Source organism: Zeugodacus cucurbitae, chromosome 5, assembly GCF_028554725.1.
Source record: "Zeugodacus cucurbitae isolate PBARC_wt_2022May chromosome 5, idZeuCucr1.2, whole genome shotgun sequence".
NCBI lineage: Eukaryota > Metazoa > Arthropoda > Insecta > Diptera > Tephritidae > Zeugodacus > Zeugodacus cucurbitae.
In genome coordinates, this window is record NC_071670.1 from 16,885,934 (window position 1) to 16,905,005 (window position 19,072).

The 19,072-nt window shown below is 31.4% G+C and overlaps 4 protein-coding genes and 1 long non-coding RNA gene across 5 annotated transcripts; 3 read left to right on the plus strand and 2 right to left on the minus strand.

Moving 5' to 3' along the window:
* Window positions 1–1,399: 1,399 nt before the first annotated feature.
* Window positions 1,400–2,629, minus strand: LOC105217853 (DNL-type zinc finger protein). The gene has a single exon (XM_011193080.3). It carries the CDS (start codon window positions 2,391–2,393, stop codon window positions 1,863–1,865), a length of 531 nt encoding a protein of 176 aa, XP_011191382.1. The 5' UTR covers window positions 2,394–2,629; the 3' UTR covers window positions 1,400–1,862.
* An 828-nt stretch (window positions 2,630–3,457) lies between these two features.
* LOC105217852 (PHD finger protein 12) lies at window positions 3,458–6,977 on the minus strand. The gene is made up of 6 exons (XM_011193079.3): window positions 6,719–6,977; window positions 6,350–6,540; window positions 5,857–6,284; window positions 5,540–5,802; window positions 3,903–5,479; window positions 3,458–3,849 (listed from the first exon to the last, which is right to left on the minus strand). The coding sequence occupies exons 1-6, from the start codon at window positions 6,758–6,760 to the stop codon at window positions 3,675–3,677; spliced, it is 2,676 nt and encodes an 891-aa protein (XP_011191381.2). The 5' UTR covers window positions 6,761–6,977; the 3' UTR covers window positions 3,458–3,674.
* Window positions 6,978–7,306: 329 nt separating this feature from the next.
* LOC105217851 (uncharacterized) lies at window positions 7,307–7,985 on the plus strand. Its single transcript, XM_011193078.3, has one exon. The coding sequence runs from the start codon at window positions 7,445–7,447 to the stop codon at window positions 7,898–7,900; it is 456 nt and encodes a 151-aa protein (XP_011191380.1). The 5' UTR covers window positions 7,307–7,444; the 3' UTR covers window positions 7,901–7,985.
* A 289-nt stretch (window positions 7,986–8,274) lies between these two features.
* On the plus strand, window positions 8,275–10,910 carry LOC105217850 (inositol polyphosphate 5-phosphatase K). The gene is made up of 2 exons (XM_011193077.3): window positions 8,275–8,435; window positions 8,506–10,910. Exon 2 carries the CDS (start codon window positions 8,510–8,512, stop codon window positions 9,995–9,997), a length of 1,488 nt encoding a protein of 495 aa, XP_011191379.1. The 5' UTR covers window positions 8,275–8,435; window positions 8,506–8,509; the 3' UTR covers window positions 9,998–10,910.
* A 3,016-nt stretch (window positions 10,911–13,926) lies between these two features.
* On the plus strand, window positions 13,927–15,927 carry LOC128922341 (uncharacterized). Its single transcript, XR_008471583.1, has 2 exons — window positions 13,927–14,956; window positions 15,026–15,927. It is a non-coding gene; the product is annotated as an uncharacterized LOC128922341 (long non-coding RNA).
* Window positions 15,928–19,072: the final 3,145 nt, after the last annotated feature.

A 19,072-nucleotide genomic window follows, 5' to 3' on the forward strand; every position in this document is an offset into this window, starting at 1 on the left:
CAAATCATTGACACTATAAATATGTCTTTCGCAATTCTTTAAAAGATAAGATAAGCATATTATAAATTGTATTAACTAAAATTCAGAAATTTATTGTTATACAAAATTTCTCACGCTAAAATTTGCACAAGATCTTACAATTATAAATTTCCATAAAGTGAAACGGTATAAATCAACAGAGTACTTAAGTACATATTAACAGTTTCAATGAGTTGGTAGGACTTCATATTAATAATCAATTAATTGTTTGCTTAAATTGAGTTGTTCCCCATAATAATAATGACATTGAAACCAAACACTTTCGTTGTTTCTGATTATTATTTCATAAATATTTTCGAGAAAATACGCCCTTGGATATAAATAAGTAATTGTTTACTTTGTTCTAATCTCTCATACAACATAATAGCGACCGTTTCTTACTTATTACTTAGGATCTGTCTAAATTCTATAAATATTATAAAAAAATCAATTATATGAGTATGAAAATTATATGAAAATGATTTATTATAAAAATAAAACCAGAATCATTATATATGTACATTTGTTAACATTAACAGGTACATTATCGCCAGACCAATGACAACGCCGACTAGCTACTGTTAACTTTTATCTTATCACAAATCATTTGTACGCGCGCCATCACCATCTACTATTAATTTACTAACATTTCTATACATATGATGTATGTATGTATGTATGTATGCAGTAGTTATCAGCACAATTAGAATTTAATCTCAATTAATTTTGTTTCCAACACTTTTATGAATATGATTCATTATTATATGGGATTAACATAAAAAAATATAAATAACAGGTAAATAAGAAAATTCTTAACTTTGAGTAAAATTAAAATTTTAATTAAAAGGGTGCAAAAATAATTTTTGAGTTGCAGCCGGCCTTTAGCTGCTTATAATCAGCCGGTAAATAATCTATTATTTTAATTTCATTCCTTATTACGAAATTCATATCAGATTGTGAAATTCTATTGTACATATTAAAAACAACCCCTAAACATAAAAAAACTTCTCAGCTGGGATTTAAACCAGTGAACTACCGAATGATAATCAAATACTTATATCACTCGGATACAATCACTAACGCAAAATAAAAGTGTTTGTTTTTATTTCTAGCTGCTCTAATTGATTTCAATGTTTTATATCGTATATGAAATGGAAGATCGCTTTTGCAAATAGAGCATTAATTAATGCTTATGGGACACATGCATGTGTACCAATTAATAATTTTGTTTTCTAAGTTCTAGACACAAACAAAATTGTTATCCAACAATATATATGTATATACATATGTAAAAATATTGTGTACATACATTGTACAAACAATGATTTGACAAAAACGTAATCACGTGTATTTTATAATGAAATAAAATATTGATCGCCAATGTTTTGTTGCTTTGCTCTTTTATTTTTATTGCCATTTTTGGAAGTTTTACAATAAGTTTGCATTTATTATACATTATTTATTTCAGAATATTAATCCACTGCACAAAAACGTGGTTACATGATTCTACTATACAAATTCAAATTAAAGCATTTTTTTACTATTATCACATTACTTGTTTACAATACACATATTTACATTAATTACTATTAGATTAATATGACAAATTTTTAAGTTAATTTTCGCAGTTCTCCTTTTTACTTGTGAACATTAAACCATCGGTACCACAAACAAAAGAAACGTGTATACGATGGCTTAGTCTCTTTCAAGCTCTTTATCTAGTGAGTTTTTTTTTTATAAAATTGTTATTTATGATACAATGTTGTTTTGTGCAGTAGTGTTTCTAATTGATAACAGAAAATCATATTTAAGCAGACTGTAATTTAAATTCTTATTGCTTGTAGCTAAATTAATTCGCCTTTTTCGTTTACTTTGATGACCTTAACCCGATCACCTTTCTCTGCTAGCACCTGGTCGAAGCTCTTGCCTTTGGTTTTGGCAAACCATCCAGAATGATCGGCTATTAAATGGTTTACAGAACAACCGTCACATTGGAGAATTACCACACCGCTTCTGTATGCAGCTTCAGATACCAGCTTACTGTTACGTGTGTTACACAGTTTACAGCGATAAACTAACTCAACCTTGCGCTCCATGCATCGCAAACGTTTTAAGGTAGTTGGCGAAATCGAGCCGGATGAATGTGCGGCTGTTTCGCCAAACTTTTTACCATTAAAAGTAGTTGCATCGAGAATCGATTTAGGTATTTTCAACGGTTGACGTGATCCTTTATCGACACCTTCATCGAAGTCTGCAATTGGTGCAACCGCAGGTGCACCATCAACTGGTTGTGCAATATTAAAGAGGACATTCTGGCCATGTTGCCTTACACTATTTAGTGTCCTCGAGCTGAAGAGGTTACGCAACGCGTTCATTTCACAAGCTCATCACGACGTATTTATTTATACGCAATAAAATTAAAAAATACGTAAACACTAGAACTATCTACAACGGATATTCTTTATATATGTATGTATGTATATGTAAATTAGATTTTGTTAGTATTGCTATTCTTGGATATGTTTATGAAGAAGATTGCTTCACTTCTAAATTCCGACACAAACTTGCTCCACGCAATCTTTGGATAGCGGTAGCGCCAAAGAAAATTTATCAGCTGTTTACAAAAGTTTCGTTAAGTCTGATAAGGAAAATTACCGAAGAAACAGTGTTGTCAAAATAAAGTTACGCATGGTTTGGTAAAAATAAAATGTTTTAAATATACCAGGAAATTCAGATAAAATTATTATAAAATTTAAAATAAAATTATATAAAAATTAGTTATAAAATTTGTCTATGGCAAATAATTATAGATTTCTTTCCCATATAAATTTAGATGTATATATAAGTTTATATATATACTTATGCAACAAATATGCTAAAGGAGCCTAATTGGAAACCAGATCCACAAATATTTTCTTATATGACTACTTAAATAGTAAGAACTCTTGTTTGAACGATACAATACAATAGAAGTCTGAAAAAAAAACAAAGAAATCAATTTATTATTGTCTGCATTCTTGTCGTAAAATTTTGCAACCCGGCGTATTTCAATAGGAACGACAGTTGAACTTCTCTAACTCGAATCACCACAATACTTCGTGTTATGGAAGGTAATTTGTATGAAATTTTACCAAATTTGGTCAATAGTGTCCATTCAAGAGTTCAAGTTATGGAAGTTCAACTGTATTTTCAATGTAATAAATATATTACTAAATTTATCAGTTTGATATTAATTAAAATGCATAAATGTATTCTTCTAAGTTAAACTTTATTTAAGATATATATAATTCGTAAAATATGTATTATTATTACAACTTTGCGAACGATTAACTGCATTTACAAAATGTGAAAGCGTAGCAGTTTCACGTTTTTATACATTTTATATATATTAGAGTATTATTTTATTTAAAATAATATGTCATACTAAGAAATAAATATGTAGATAATAAAAAAACGAATAACCTTTTATTAAGCATCACGAATTGTTTGCGCAAAGTAATGATGTTTTATAAAACATCATCATATCATTTTGCATTACTTTCTAAGTGATTGTTTTAAATTAAAAGCAATATGCTAAAAGCTATTTTTAAATTTTCATTTTTAAAAAATTAACACTTATTGCAGCTAACCGAATTCATCATCCAAACGACAAATCCCTAGCCCTGACCATTACTTGATCCTAATTCAGGTATTGAGAAAACAAAAGACAAACAGCCGAAACGTATTAGAGTGCCATGTGTAAGTATGGCCGTTCCTTCCCAAGCACCGGCAAGCATAGGAGGCTCTTGAACGAAAGTACATTTACATTCAGGTTTCATTGGTGGTGCCATTCTGTAACAGACAATATATAACAATTTTATATATAAACTTATTTTGTTGTCTACCTTGAATTTCTGTCTACTATATAATGTTGTCGTTGTATACCACGACGTTTGTCTAAAATCTCTTGAACACGTTTCTGTAACTCGATGTCCTCGTTTTTAAGTTTTTTAGCCGGCGTTGGTCCATAATCAGTAAAATCGCATGAATAAAGTTGTCCATTAACTTCGGTGCCGTGCTCCGAGTAGTTGATGAGCTCAAAGGTTTTCGTAAAATCGTCGTAGAAAATAGTTGCATGTTTAGGCGAAATCCGACAACAGTATCCAATAATGGAAAGATTTACATCAACAGATGTTTGGCCAGATCCGATGTGCATATTGCGATAACGCATAAAAAATGACGAATGTAGCTCAACATTACTAAACCAACGATTATCTTCCAAAATGTCGCCCAGTGGCGTTAGTACAGCGCGAGCACGTACTTTACATCTCAATAATTTCAGCTCAAGACGTGTTGCTATTTCGTAAGCTTTCTCGCCATCGGTACGAATGCGTGGTTTGTATTTCTGTTCTTCTTCATCAGCAGCAACAATAGCAGCAGCAGTGGCTAATGCCGGATGTAATTGTGGCAAGTCGTTATCACTATCAGTTTGATGTTGGGCCAATATGGAGGACGTCTCACCAGTAAACATTATGGATAAACGCCTTACATCTTCTGGCGAGAGTATTTGTGATGGTAATACTTGTGGTGGATCGATTTGTGAAAGCTCACGTATTCTTTTGGCGGCAGTACGATTTTGATATTGCACTACAATTTCTGGGTGTTCCTGCACCAATTGTTGCACACGTTGAAATGCTAACTTCTTTATTAAATCAACATCTAGATAACGAAGTTCTGCATCTATATCAGCAATATATTTAGTTTCATCGTCAGTTTCTTCTTCATCTTCACTTTTGATTTTATCCACTTCTTGTTGTTGCTGCGTTTGATTCTCAGTGAATTTTTCAGTATCATTGTCGATTTTAACTTCCTCTTCGCTTTTGATTTGTACATCAGTTAAACTGTTTTTAGTACACTCTCCACGTTTACTACGTTTCTTATTACTTTTAAACTTATTTATTTTGTCGTCCTCTTCTACCTTCCCTTTGTCTGTAATGTCATTGTCGGTTTTGGTCTCTACATCTTGATCTTTTTTATCCTCGTTTTCTGTTACAGTATTGTCTTCTTCTTCGCTGCTACTCAAGTCAGCTACTTGTCCCAATTCCTTCTGTATTTCGCGAAATTTAGCTTTGGCACTTTGGAGAGCTTCCAAGTCTTTGAAAACTGATTCAGCTACGGTTTCTTTTGATATTATTTCAGGCGAGCTAGGAAGACATTTGCGTCGTTTTACTATATCATAGCGTAAAGTTTCACGTAATGACGGTAAAAGAGGAGGAGGATTTTCGTAGTGATACTTAACCATTGGCGGAATTTCAATTGTTTCACGTGCTTTTATTGGCACTTTAATTCGAAAGGGTGGATTACGCATGTGTACGCGTCTGAAAAATTCCATTTTCACTGATTCATGATCAAAAGGTTGAGCAAACTTATCCCACAAACGAATGCGTTCTGTTGCTGAAATGCTGTTTACTAGATGATTATCCTAAAGAAAAAAATATTTATTATATTTCACTCAATTTAATTTTGAAATTTATTAACTTACAATGAAGTTTTCCACATGGTTCGGACACATCCATAAACCCGTTGGTAAAGCTGTCATAGGAGGATTTAGGCAATCTTGATGAAAATATAATGGGCAATAGTCACAGGCTACCAGTGGAGCTTTCTTACAAGATTTTCGACAATAAAAACATGTTTTAGCTGGCAATGGCACCATACCCTGAGAGTCTAGCTCATATGGTTTGGAATTTCTTCGTATATTGCTTGGTTTTTTATTCCCATTTCCATTCTTGCGTATAGGTTCAACTAAAATAAAATTAAAGTTTTATTTTATTTGGTAAATTAATTAGTTATACTAACCTTTATCATTGCCAGGAAATTGAGAGTGTATTTCCAACTCACGCGGCAACTCGAATTGTTTCGGATTTAATATGCTAGCAGCTTTTATCAGCTCATCAAGTGGAGTAGGTTTTTTGTTTGGGTCCAATGCTCTTTGTATACCTACTGGCAATTTTGACAAATATTTTTCAGTATTGCTTAGATCGCTGCAAAAAGATGCACGACTACTACTACGTTTCCGTAAATTACGAAATTTAAATGGTGTCGCTTCGGCATCAATTGATGGTGTACTTGGCCGCGAGCTGTCTGTACGTGAGGCAGTTACGGCACCTGCAGCATTGCGCTCAACAGAACTTGATTTAGATGATGATGTAGGCTTAAGGGTCATGCGGCAGTTATGACAAAGCCATTGTCCACTTGGTATATCTTCTTCTGTTAGCGGTGGGTCGCTAATAAGAACGAACGGATCTTGTATTATTCAATTATACATACATAAATAAACACGTGTACTTACTGGCACTGCAAATGGAAACTGGATGGACAACGGTCACAACAAAGTAGATCTCCACCTTCCTCGCAAGCATCACAAAGATCATGATTGTGTCCTCGCCCTGGTCGTTTGTAATATGGATGTTTAGTATTCACTGGACGTAGTGTTATTTTTTCTTCTTCAGATGGAGGTGGTTTAATGAGGATTTTAATTTGCTATTTGAACAAAATTAAAACACGTATTATATAAACGGTAAGGGTATTTTAAGCACTATTATTTTCTCATGGTTAACACCCCATAATATATAAATTTTGTGTTACAAAATTTATTGAGGATTGCGATGGATCAAAAACTTTCACCAAATTTATCTGTAAATAGTGATATTGTAAATACCTCCATTATGGGCAAATTTGGATCCACTTCCACTTTCGACATATTTGATTTGGTTGTGTTTTTTAAAGTTCACAAAAAATCTTCTCAATCCAATGTAATATATAAATTATTCCAAAGGACTTTTAGCTGCAGTCAGAGAACGTTAAATATTCGTTCTCTGCATTTGTTCAATTCGATGCTGAGGAAGGTGTTCAGTGATTTCTCCAACACTTTATTTAGGATTGCATTTGCGAGTATTTTTGAAAATTCAACATTTGATATTTTAATATTATAATATTATAAGTCCTATTCAATATATGACAAATTATCATACTGTTATTACATCTAAAATAAAACAACACATTTAAAATAAAAAATAAATTTCATTCATAAGATAATATTAACACTGACAATTAAAAGTAAGTTTCCAGATTTTTCTCTAAAAGTTTTTTTTCAGATTAAAAGTATCAATGAGTGCAATAAATAAACTCATAGCATTAATTTTCAATATTATTCGAATAATAATAATAGATCTATTATCTTTACAGTCAAATAGAAATACATTACTTGTCAATGATTTTTTATTTATGTTAATTAATAATTAACAGTGGCAACACTTCATTTGAGTCAACAACATAAATAGAACAAAAACAAATCAACTAATCGAAAGGCAAAATAAATTTATAGTCGCACAATTAATTTAGATCGGAATTTCATAGAAACTTTGTATTTTAAATCGGTAAAAATATGCTTTCGTTTTTCTCCAAGAAAAGACAAGACACAGATTCTAGTGCAGAAGAAGCAATTCAAGGACCTACAGATTCTACACAAGCAAATGAAGGTGGAGATGATTTCATTTTCATAGAACGAAAAACTTCAGACCACGATCCCACTAAGTCAGCAGCACAAGGTGTAGGGATGTATCCACCTATACCTCCATCATTTGGAATGGGAAGGTTTCCGGGACAACCGATTTATCCACCTATGTCCAATGTGGTTCATGCATCCGAAAATGTGTCACCAGTGCCATATGTACAAGGAGTTCCCTTCGAGTTAGCACCGCAACTTAGCACAAAATGTGAATTTGAAGTAACACAATTGCAAGTTGATAGCATTTTAGCACTGTTGACTCGCCAAATGTCTGTGGACGAAAACGAGGAATATAATTTTGCGCTGGAACGATCAATACAAAATGAATGTTAGCGTTGAGAAAGGTTTATCTAAACGATTTAAATAGTTATAAGAAAATTAACGAATGAATAAATTTAGTACATTATTAAAACATCAACTTTGTTTTCGTAATCGATTTGACGCACATACATAAATATATTCCTCACCATATATGTACGACATATTTATTAGATTTATTATGTTTATATTCTAAAGAAATGTTTATCTGAGGTACTTCAAATATATTACACTATTATTACAGATCTATGAAATAGTATAAAAATTCATAAAACTGAATAGCTATCATAACAATTTTCCAGTAAAACTCTTATTGGGTACTTAAATAAATGTGTATCAGCTGATTGTGACATTTGTGGCCTTGAATGGAAATAAATATATATTTGTGTATTCATTCATCCAATCGTAATTTAAACAAAAACAATTTTACTTGCAGTGGTTAGTATTCGACTCTGGTTGTTCGCTCTTACCATTTTGAAAAATTACTCACCCTTCCCATAAAGTGTTAACAAAGTGTATCGTCGTATTGACGCAATTTATTAATTTCAAGGTACACATGAATTACTTTGAATAGCGTAATTATTTTGTTATATGAATTAATCGCTGTTATAATTATTTAGAAAGATGGAGTCTAGTTCTAATACACCAGGTAATATTTCCAAGGCGGGACCTGATCTGCAACAGCTGCCACAACAACAGCCGTTATATGTTGAAACTTATTCGGTGTATGTGGTGACATGGAATGTTGGCAGTCGTTTTCCCGACAATATCTCCTTGCGTTCACTTTTGGGTCTTCAAGGTGTTGATGAGCAGAATCCACAAGATTTGCCCGACATTTACGCTATTGGTTTGCAGGAAGTTAATGTTGAACCACAACAACAAATGCTTGGCCTATTTAAGGAAGATCCTTGGACGCACAAAATAAAGAAATTACTCCGTGACTACGATTATGTGGTAATTAAAACAGAACAAATGCAAGGGTTATTGCTTTCGCTGTTTGTTCGCCGAGTTCATGTGAAACATATGCGTGATATTGAACCTGAATTTACCCGTACCGGTTTTGGTGGTATGTGGGGGAATAAAGGTGCTGTTAGCATACGTTTCTCTTTGTATGGTTGCGCAATAACATTTGTAGTCGCACATTTGGCTGCCCATGATAAGCATTTAGATGAGCGCATCGAGGACTATGAGCAAATAATGGAAAACCATCACTATCATGTACCGCATTATCGTGAAATCTATGATCACGATTATGTTTTTTGGTTCGGTGATTTAAATTTCCGATTGATGGGCGAAGATAGTCCTGCTGATGTTTTAGCTGCTATTAAAAATGAGAAACTATCTGAACTTATTGAGCGTGACCAATTGCTGCACGTGCGTACTAAATTACATAAAGCATTTCACTTAATGCACGAGCGGCTACCAGCTTTTCCGCCAACATTTAAATTTCATGAAGGAACTTCAAATTATGATTTAAAACGACGCCCTGCTTGGACCGATCGCATATTATATGCTCTTCAACCACTCAATAAACGCCCTGACGAGAGGCTAGCCATCGAACAAAGGTCATACAAATCATTTCCGGCATATAACATTAGTGATCACAAACCAGTGAGCAGTGAATTCAGTGTTAAACTTTATCCGAACTACCGTGCACCTTGTGTTAACTTCAAAGATATCGCAGAGTGGCAAATTGGTGAAGAAAATACAGTGGAATATGTTAAACCGAATGACTTCGAAGAACGTAAACACGATTGGATCGGTGTATATCGCGAGAACTTCGCCAGTTTAAATGAATATATCGGTTATGAATATGTTAATCAAGCCGAATCACCTCCATCGTCACCCGATTCGCCTGTAGATCCCTTCTTTGATACACCCGGTCCTCAACGTTCGCGCCATCACCAGCATCGCAATCGTGAGCGTTTGCGTCGTCAACAGCTGCAAGACGAAGAAGATATTCGACTAGACTTTTCAGATGACATCAATATGCGTGATGGAGAGCGTTATTTGCTAATATATTTCCAAAACACTGGCATGCGGGGCGTGACCAGTGTAGCTGGTATGAGTAACATTTTTCTTGCAGTTATGCCCAGGGGAAATGCTAATTAATATTTTTAAATCTAAATGTGCAATTTGTTTATATTTCGTGACTTTTTAAATACGTTTTAGTTTTAATTACAACAAGGCGAAAGACATGTATGTACATAGAAAATTTCGAATTATGAATATCACAATGATCAATTTTAGAATAAGTAATACGCATTTAGAACACGTTTTTAAAACATTCTATAGTATGTATTAATGATAAAAGTACTAACAATTTACTAACAATTGAAATAAAAGTTTTACAGTTTATATTTATGTCAATGTCATATTGTTTTAAATCAGATTTATATTTTGATATAATACTACTAACCATAACAGTCTGTTGAATTGGCTAATGGATTGTTTTATTTGTTATTATTCTGCCTAGCACGATTTTTCAGTTATCTTAGTTACGTATGTATGTAAATAACTTTATTGATTTTTCACTAAATGTATAAGCACGTATGTATCTCAAATCAACGAAGCCGTTATCAGTTTAAAATTACAATGATAATTCTCTGTTTACTCCTTTCTATGAATAATAAAAGTGTTAGTTTTGTTAAAAAGACCACATTTATACCATTCTAGGTGTATATACATGAGAGTGTCTATATGCAGTAACAAAAATTAAATTACAAATCGCGCTAATTGAAATAAATTCATTTAAGAAAAGAAAAACTAAAGAAAGAAGAAATTTTGAATGCGATTTGAAAATATGTTATAATGTTTCTTATTTAATAATTCAAATTAGCAAAATATTTTTTGGAACAACTGAAAAATAATAGATATTTTGTTATTTTATATAAAAAAATATTTCCATTGAGAATGCCTTTATTGGGTTTTATTAGCGTTCAGAGCGCCACCTGTTGTGCAATAGTCATTTATGTACATTGTGTATATTCTCTAATTATATAATAAAACAATTTATTTAAATATATTAATGATTTTAAGTTCTTTTCATGAAGAAATTGAAAATACCAAGTGAAACGAAGATTTTCAATTAAATTTTAGTGCTTGTCCAAAAAATTTAATTCAATATATGTATTGAGAACACATTTATTTCCACTGTAATGCACAGTTTGGAATGCGCTGTAAAATATCTACACAAGACCACAAAACTATATATATAATTGAAATAAAAATAAATAGGGCGCACAATTGCCGACCTTCAAACTGCCAAAATAAATGAATTCAGTGGTAAGGTCTAAATATTTTAATGTGATCTATTAATTACTATTAAATCTCTTAATGGGAATGATAGAACATATGTATGAATGTACATTTAAAAAATAAACATGATATAATAATATAGCCTAATATAGCCAAATTTCACACAAGTGAGGGAAGTTTCTAACTGTAGCCAGGATCGATTCTTTTGTAAATGGCTTAATCAGTCCACTCCTTCCGGTTTTAGACCAAGTATCCTCTGTGTAGCCCATAGACATCCGTTTTAAGGCGAGCTAAAGTAAAAAAACGAATCCAGCTTCTGTGGTTGTGCGTAGGTTTTGGGACTCACCAATGAAAAATCAAATAGAGCCTCGGATGAGATAGCAAGAAGGAGGAATGAATGAAGCGTTCTAATAAAATCGGCTATAATCGCGTAAGCGGTGCCTACGCCAAATATAACATAATTTATGTTACAGTTGAACTTACCTAAATCGAATCACCATAATCCACAAAAAACTTCAGAGTTCTAGAAACTTTCATTAAAACATAAAACAACTTTAAAAAAAAATTGAAAAATATAGATTTATGAAACTGTGTTCATTTATGAAAATTCGATAAAGTTTTATGTATATGTATTCTGGAATTGCAGTTTGCTATTGTTTGGCTCTTGAGGTCTGTATCCCGTAACTTTGCTTCTGGATTTATGCAATAGAGTAAATATTTTTTCTTCGCCTCCATGTGGTATTTGAACTATTTTAAAATTCTGCCTCGATAGTAAAATTTTAAATTTTGTATTATGACCTGGTCGAAAAGTTCCATTTATGGAAGGAAATTCGTATGGAATATTACACTTCTATTGCCAATTCAAGACTTCGAGTTAAGGGACGAAATTTCTGATAAAATTGATTTCAATTATTTCAAAGCAAAATATTAGTAACATATAAATTTTTTACTAAATTATTTGATGCCTTTATTAGTTATTACAAATATTGTATACTAGCAGACCCGGTCACACGTTTTTGTGGCAAGGTATACCTTAAATAACGTTGGTCCAATCTTGGCTTCGGCGACGATATTGATTACTCGAGGTTACGCAGCAGGATGACAACTCACACTACTTTTCTCTCCTGGACCGAAGTTCTAAATTGTCGCATTAAGATCATCGATATCTTTGTTTTTTTACCACCAATATAATCATTCAATCAGTCATTTCTGGTTATCATATTGAGGTTTCATGTCAGGAAAACTTCTCTTTCGAGTCAATGAAGTGACAGAAATGTGTTGGAAATGTTATTAATCCATCGAGGTGTCAACAGCGACCCTACCATTTGCAACTGCTTCTACAATCCCAATTTGATATTTTTGCTAAAAAAACTCATATGTTAGTTGTTAATTGGCGATTCTTTATGTGTCACCACAAATTATATGATTTTAGGAATGCGATTAGCCCGTCAATAACAGTTGATCCAGGAATAATAGGAAGAGTCTGGCGTAAATCACCTGCTAACAGAATCCTGGCTCCACCAAAAACGTTTATCGACAATCAAGATATTTTAAAGTCCTGTGCAGTACCTCCAGCGGCTTCTTAAATATTTGGAAAATCTTCGTTATAGCGTTTGGCGATTTTGCCGACTAGTGTTTCGTTCATTTGCAATTTAGGAGTAATTTCAAGGCCGAGTGTGCCGTTAGTTTGCCTACTAACAGGTGCCAAGATGCCCCTGTTCTTGAAAATGAGTGAAATTGGTTCTGGAATTACATCAGCCCTCATATACTATATATGATGATTTTCTATTGGACTAATGCCGAATATATAGGTCAAATTGTGTGTTATCTTAATAAAATTACATCAATAAATTGCGAGAGTATAAAATATTCGGTTGGACCCGAACTTAGCCTTTTCTTATTTGTTACAAATTGTTTTGAGCTATCGACACAACCTTATACAATTGAACAATAACAAAAATATTTTAACAAAGCAACAATGACAACCTTCAAAATATTATTTTTTTGTTTTCTCTTTTTATATTTTTCTTGTCAACTCGAATAAAATTCTTTTATCTTCCTCGCAATTTTTCCATATTTACTCACTCTCTAATCTTTTCCTGGCCTTCCACGAATATTTCAAGACTAAAATTAGCCAGATGGGTTTGACCGTTCTCGACTTTTTGCGAAACTAACGAACAGCAATTCATTTTTATCAAAGTGTATTCAACAAAGTGAACCAGGTATATGACATATCACAATTTTTTACCCGAATGTGACATGTTTGTTGCCATTGATTTAACCCATACATTTATTCCAAAATTAAAATTTTGAAATTCAAAAGTAAACAAATTTCAAACCAAAAAAAAATTTTTTTAAATGAATAAAAGAAAATGCCGAATACTTTCTGCTTAGGCAAAACAACTCATGGAAGCAATTTACTAAGGTTTTGTGCTCCAACTGACAAATTGCAAACAATTTTATCAATATATATTATATTGTTAAAGTTAAAAAAGACGGGCTAATGTAAACAAATACATGTATTGTTTACTATTTTATTGTCAAAAGCGGGTATGTCAAATACTTGGTTCACTTTGTTGAATACACTTTGATTTTTATATTATATTTACATATGTAACTGTAAATTAGATGTACAAAAAAATGTTAATTATTAATATTTCCTAACTAAATTTCATCAAAATACGTTCAGCCGTTTAGGCATGATAGAGCAAAACTCCCTGCAAAACCCATAAAAAAATCACTAACTCAATTCAGTTTTCTGCATACTTAGAGGGTATCTAAGTACGATGACGTGATCATTTTGATCTTATATCCCTTTTTAGGTAACCATCGATTACCTTACTAAATTTCATCGAAATCCGTTCAACCGTTTAGACGTGAAAGAGCAAAAGTCCCAACAAAAACGACTAAAAATCACTAACTCAATTTAGTTATCTGTCTACTGCCTACCCACTAAGAACGATGGCGTGATTATTTATAGCCTATGACCATTTCTAGGTTATCATCTATCACCATACCAAATGTCATCAAAATCCGTTCAGCCGTTTAGGCGTGAAAGAGTAACAGACAGACAGAGTTACTTTCGCATTTATAATATTAATATGGATAATATGGATTGTTATCAAGCGACAATTTTTTTTAATTCCGCACAGGACCATTCCCGTACCACCGTGCCCGAGTGACGCCTACAACTCTACAACGCATAGTTAGCCGCCGAGCGGCTTTTCAAAATTTTTAACTCGTGATATCTTTTGAATGGAATGTCAGAATCTAATAATTCAAAAAGTTATATAAAGGTTAAATAATAAATCATATATTTCGTAATGATTAATACTAAGGTATAAATACAGAGCCTTTTCAAGTAGTGGTATTTTGATTAATTTTTTTATATAAAATCGCTTATTGTGACAAAACTATATTAGTTAGAGATATGATGTCGCGACGTTTTTTGTAGATAATGATAAGTTCTACAAAATTGTAGTACATCACTTTGTTATATTTTCAATCGTTTTCGCATCATTCGCGATTAAAGAAAGTTTTTTGGTATTTTTTTTTACATTATCGGAATTTTTCTTAAGGAACCCTATTTTTTTTAACTAAATAAGCCTATGTCACTCAGGGATAGTATAGCTTTCCAACGGTGAAAGAATTTTTCAAATCGGTTCAGTAGTTTCGGAGCCTATTCGAGACAAACAAACAAAAAAACAAACCTTTCCTCTTTATAATATTAGTATAGAAGTATAGATAACAAAAAAAAACAAAAATATTTTGGGGCTTTCAATAGCACGTCAAAATTTCCACGCATTTCCAAAAGTAACGTATTGAATTTGAATTTTTATATTTTCCTTAGAATTAATTAGGGAATGTTTTCTGTCACTGCAGCAACATCAATAACTGCCGTCCCCACAACAATCTGGCTATGTACTGTCGACTCGGAAGCAATTCTCAAATTATTTGAGAATATTTTCTGTTACAACAACAGCAACTGGAGATAAATAAAAGAAAAAACAATAAAATATAGTTTCAATATCACAGTTGTTGGTGTAGTATCAATGCGGCATAACGTTGCAGTATACAATCAATTACAGTTCATTTTATTAGCCGCAGTAAAATAAAACGCAAAATTCTCCTTTTTGACGGCATAAAATTTAATTACATATATTTATTAATCGTTGTATGTGTTTATAAACTATATTTTATGTGTTTATAATATCTATCTAGGTAACGTGTAAGCACATATACCATTTTTATTGTATAATAAATAGTTGTATAGAAAATTATTATGCATATTTGTATATAGTGCTTGATTTTTATTGCAATAATAAAATTTTGTTATTAATTGATTTATTTTTAACAAAACTTTTTAACTTACAAATGCTTATACTAATTTTTAAAACAATAACTACGATTTTTTTCGATTTGGCAGATTTATTGTTTATACAGTCCTTGTAAATACTCATAAGGCATATGTATATACTCTATGTTTCATTCAGTTAGACTTTTATAAACTTTTCTTGGAGAGTTTTGATTTTCATTTCATATTTAGTATTTGCTTTAATTAAATGTTAACTTTCTTTTTCGTAAGCTGTGAAATTGTTGAAATGCATACATACAAAATTTATGTATGCATGTATAATTTGTAGTGTTCAGTTTTTAGTGTGTAGTATGTATATTCATTTCGAAAGTACGTTTATTGTCTTATGTAAAATGTATGAAAGATGTTAATGCGCTAATACGCATACTTTGTGCAAATTTGAATACTTGTATAATTAAAAATTATGTTGCTACAATTATGACACTGTAGTTTTGCCACAACAATATGCATTTAAAAGATGAGATACATAAAGTTGTATGTAAAAAGTTTCTTACACATACATATAAGGTAAATTTATAGCAGCAATATTCGTTGTTCTCATTTATTCGAGTATAATTTAATGCAAAATTACTAACTATAATATGTTAATTGTTGTACAATTACTTATAAAATAAAATAGAAAATAAAAAAAATAATAATACATAGTTAACAAATTTAAAAACAAATGAAGAGTTTACACAATTCATAAGAGTAGCTGCGCGTGTTCAGTCATAAAAATTATATTTGTTGTAATATTCGTATGTAACTACAATTTTGCGCTAATTGTTAATTTTCTAACAAGCCTTTATGTACACTTGTTGGTACATAATTCATTAAAATTCAGCATTTCTTCTTAAAAACTGTGTATAATTGGCTTAAAAAATTGAGCAGAACACAAATATTTTAATAAAATATTTAAAACTTATGTTTAAACTTCTTATCTTATTTATTTAAATTAACAATTTTGCAAAATACTCAAGCAAAGGTAAAGCATACATACAAGCATATACAGTGGAGCATCGATATAAGCGCACAACACACGACGTCAAACGTCAGTTTAGCAGCGTGACTAATTATTCAATAATATTGATATATGTATATATGTATGAATGTAATTATTCGAAAAATAATAAAATGTTTACTGCTAAATTTGGGCATAAAAATAATATAAATACATTTGTATGTGTATGTAACTAAATGTGTAAAAAAGTCAAAAATGCATATTGTGCAAACTGAGTTGTTGGTTAATATAGTTACGTGCGTGTGGTTTCCCGCATGACATATCCATACTGGGCCGTATATAGTACAGTTTTATAAATAAAGTCTATTAGCGAAGTTTTATAAATAAAATATCGTAGTCTTAAAGCGTTAAACAATTTGTATTGTAATAAGAATAATAATATTAGTGATAGCGTAAGAATAGTTTACCAGTAGCAATTCATCAAACCACAATAAAAGTGTTTTTGTATTTGTTTAAATCCTCAGCAGGCAGTAAGAGATAGGCAAGCCGACTTTTGTTGATATAAGTACTTTGAGAGCCTGTAATTGAAAAATTAAAGCGAATTATTAGTGAGATCACTAAAATAATATATCATATATCATATAATACAGGTTAATTTCTATGATTGGCAAAGATTTCATTCTTAATCATTGCAAAAATATAAGCCGATAAAAGACATGTAACTTGTCTATGAAAAGTAACTCTTATTTTAGGAGATCATGGAAAATGCTCTTAGTATTACCAATGTTAGCTGTCTTCAATTTGCCAAGCATTGTAGAGTAGCTAATCGAAGAAACTATAACAGATATTGAGTATTGTATTGTGCAAACGGCCACGTTCAAAGACGTTCATGGGGGTACTGACCTAACCCCTTATAGAACTTTGAAGAGCAAGTGTACAAATATCTAACTTTATTCTCAAAGTAAATAAAATATAATCCAATTTCTATTTTCTCGGGCTATCTATAGCATATCTTTAAGTGTATGAAAATGTATGTACATACATATATATAAAGATTTAGGCGGCTGCTGAAATAAACTTCGAAATCACAATTTTCTACGAAGAATTTAGCAAATTTTTTTTTGGCTTTTCTATCTATTTAACTCTTTTAGGACGCTAAAACTTTGTAAATCCAACCGTGACCTGAGAACAGAAAAAATATTAATTTTAGCAGTTTAAAATGCGACAAGTACTCGTGAGGCCAGTTTATAATGATAATATTTATTTTTTCAGAAATTATCTACAACCTGTGAGCCACTTTCTTTCTTATTATATATTAAGCATCGAAGTAAAAAAAAACTGGAAATGTTATTAAAACTGAAGCGTTAAAGTTTTGATAAGAACTGTGTTAAAAAAGCATTAAATGCCACTTAAATCAGAGAATAGCTAGATAACAGCGAAAGTGCATGTAAAAATACACGTAATCGTGACAAAAAAAATATACGACAGTAAAAACAAAATCGCGCAACTGTGTGTGTTGTGTATGGCATGTAAGTTTCGAAACAACCAACAGCACGACTATAAATGTGTAAAATATGTGCAGTTAAATGTTGCAATATATGTATGTACATATGTATACGTGTTGCTAATATTTATAAACTATTATACAAACACATATTCTTTTTACAGCATATACACATACATATAATTATAGATCAATTCATGTAACATGTACATATACATATATGCATGCAATATAATAAATTTTCACTTTCATATCGTACACACACATGTACATACATATTCAGCCCTGCAAATTTACAGTATTGTGCAAAAGATATGCAACTAGTTGGATTAAATTCGATAAAATATTTTCATAAAATGACGGAAACTCACATCCATTCACTTCCTAAAAAGGACGTAAAAAGTAACTCACAAGGTTTATATGCAGAGTTTAAGCAACATTAATTTTGTAGCTGCGAAAAAAATGTACATATGTACATACATATGTATGACTGCAGTTGGTTCGTCACTTCCTCTTAATTGTAAAAAATATTAGAGTTTCTTAAAATACATTTTAGTCACACATTTTTATATTAAATATTAAGTTAATACGACGAGTGGGAAAAATCAACATTTATAATTAGAAAAAACTCATTTCCGATTTTCGGGTTTTAAAGTATTTGTATTTAGTACAGTTGAAATTATTTATTAAGCGGAGCGAAAATTATGTGGAAGAACTGACATAGAATTAAAAAAAAAAAAAACAATCTCATATACTCTCATCCGAAATTATTTTATAGGATAATTTAAACTCTTAACACGTTGGTTGCCATGGCGGCGCAGGGATTGTTAGACATTCAATTTTGTTTCGTATTTTAATAAAATAAAATAATTTAATAAAATAAAAAACAAACATAAAATAAAGCAGATAACAATAAAAACAACGAGGCACATTTTCGTACCATTTGAACAGTACCTGGCCGCACAAAAACGCTAAATAAAAAAACCTTCAAAAATCGAAAAAAGCCGTAAAACCTTTCGGGAACACTAAAAAGTTAGATATATTCTCGATTTACACCAGTTTATAACAAACAAGTAAGGAAGGGCTAAGTTCGGGTGTAACCGAACATTT

Bases quoted from the DNA above. Each gene is read 5' to 3' on its own strand.
- LOC105217852 (XM_011193079.3), bottom strand. From the start codon at position 6,760: ATGTCGAAAGTGGAAGTGGATCCAAATTTGCCCATAATGGAG. The intron at 5,480-5,539 runs GTAAGTTAATAA...TTTTTTCTTTAG, and splicing joins ACCATGTGGAAAACTTCATT to GATAATCATCTAGTAAACAG. The intron at 3,850-3,902 runs GTAGACAACAAA...TGTCTGTTACAG, and splicing joins ATAGTAGACAGAAATTCAAG to AATGGCACCACCAATGAAAC.
- LOC105217851 (XM_011193078.3), top strand. From the start codon at position 7,445: ATGCTTTCGTTTTTCTCCAAGAAAAGACAAGACACAGATTCTAGTGCA.
- LOC105217853 (XM_011193080.3), bottom strand. From the start codon at position 2,393: ATGAACGCGTTGCGTAACCTCTTCAGCTCGAGGACACTAAATAGTGTA.
- LOC105217850 (XM_011193077.3), top strand. From the start codon at position 8,510: ATGGAGTCTAGTTCTAATACACCAGGTAATATTTCCAAGGCGGGACCT.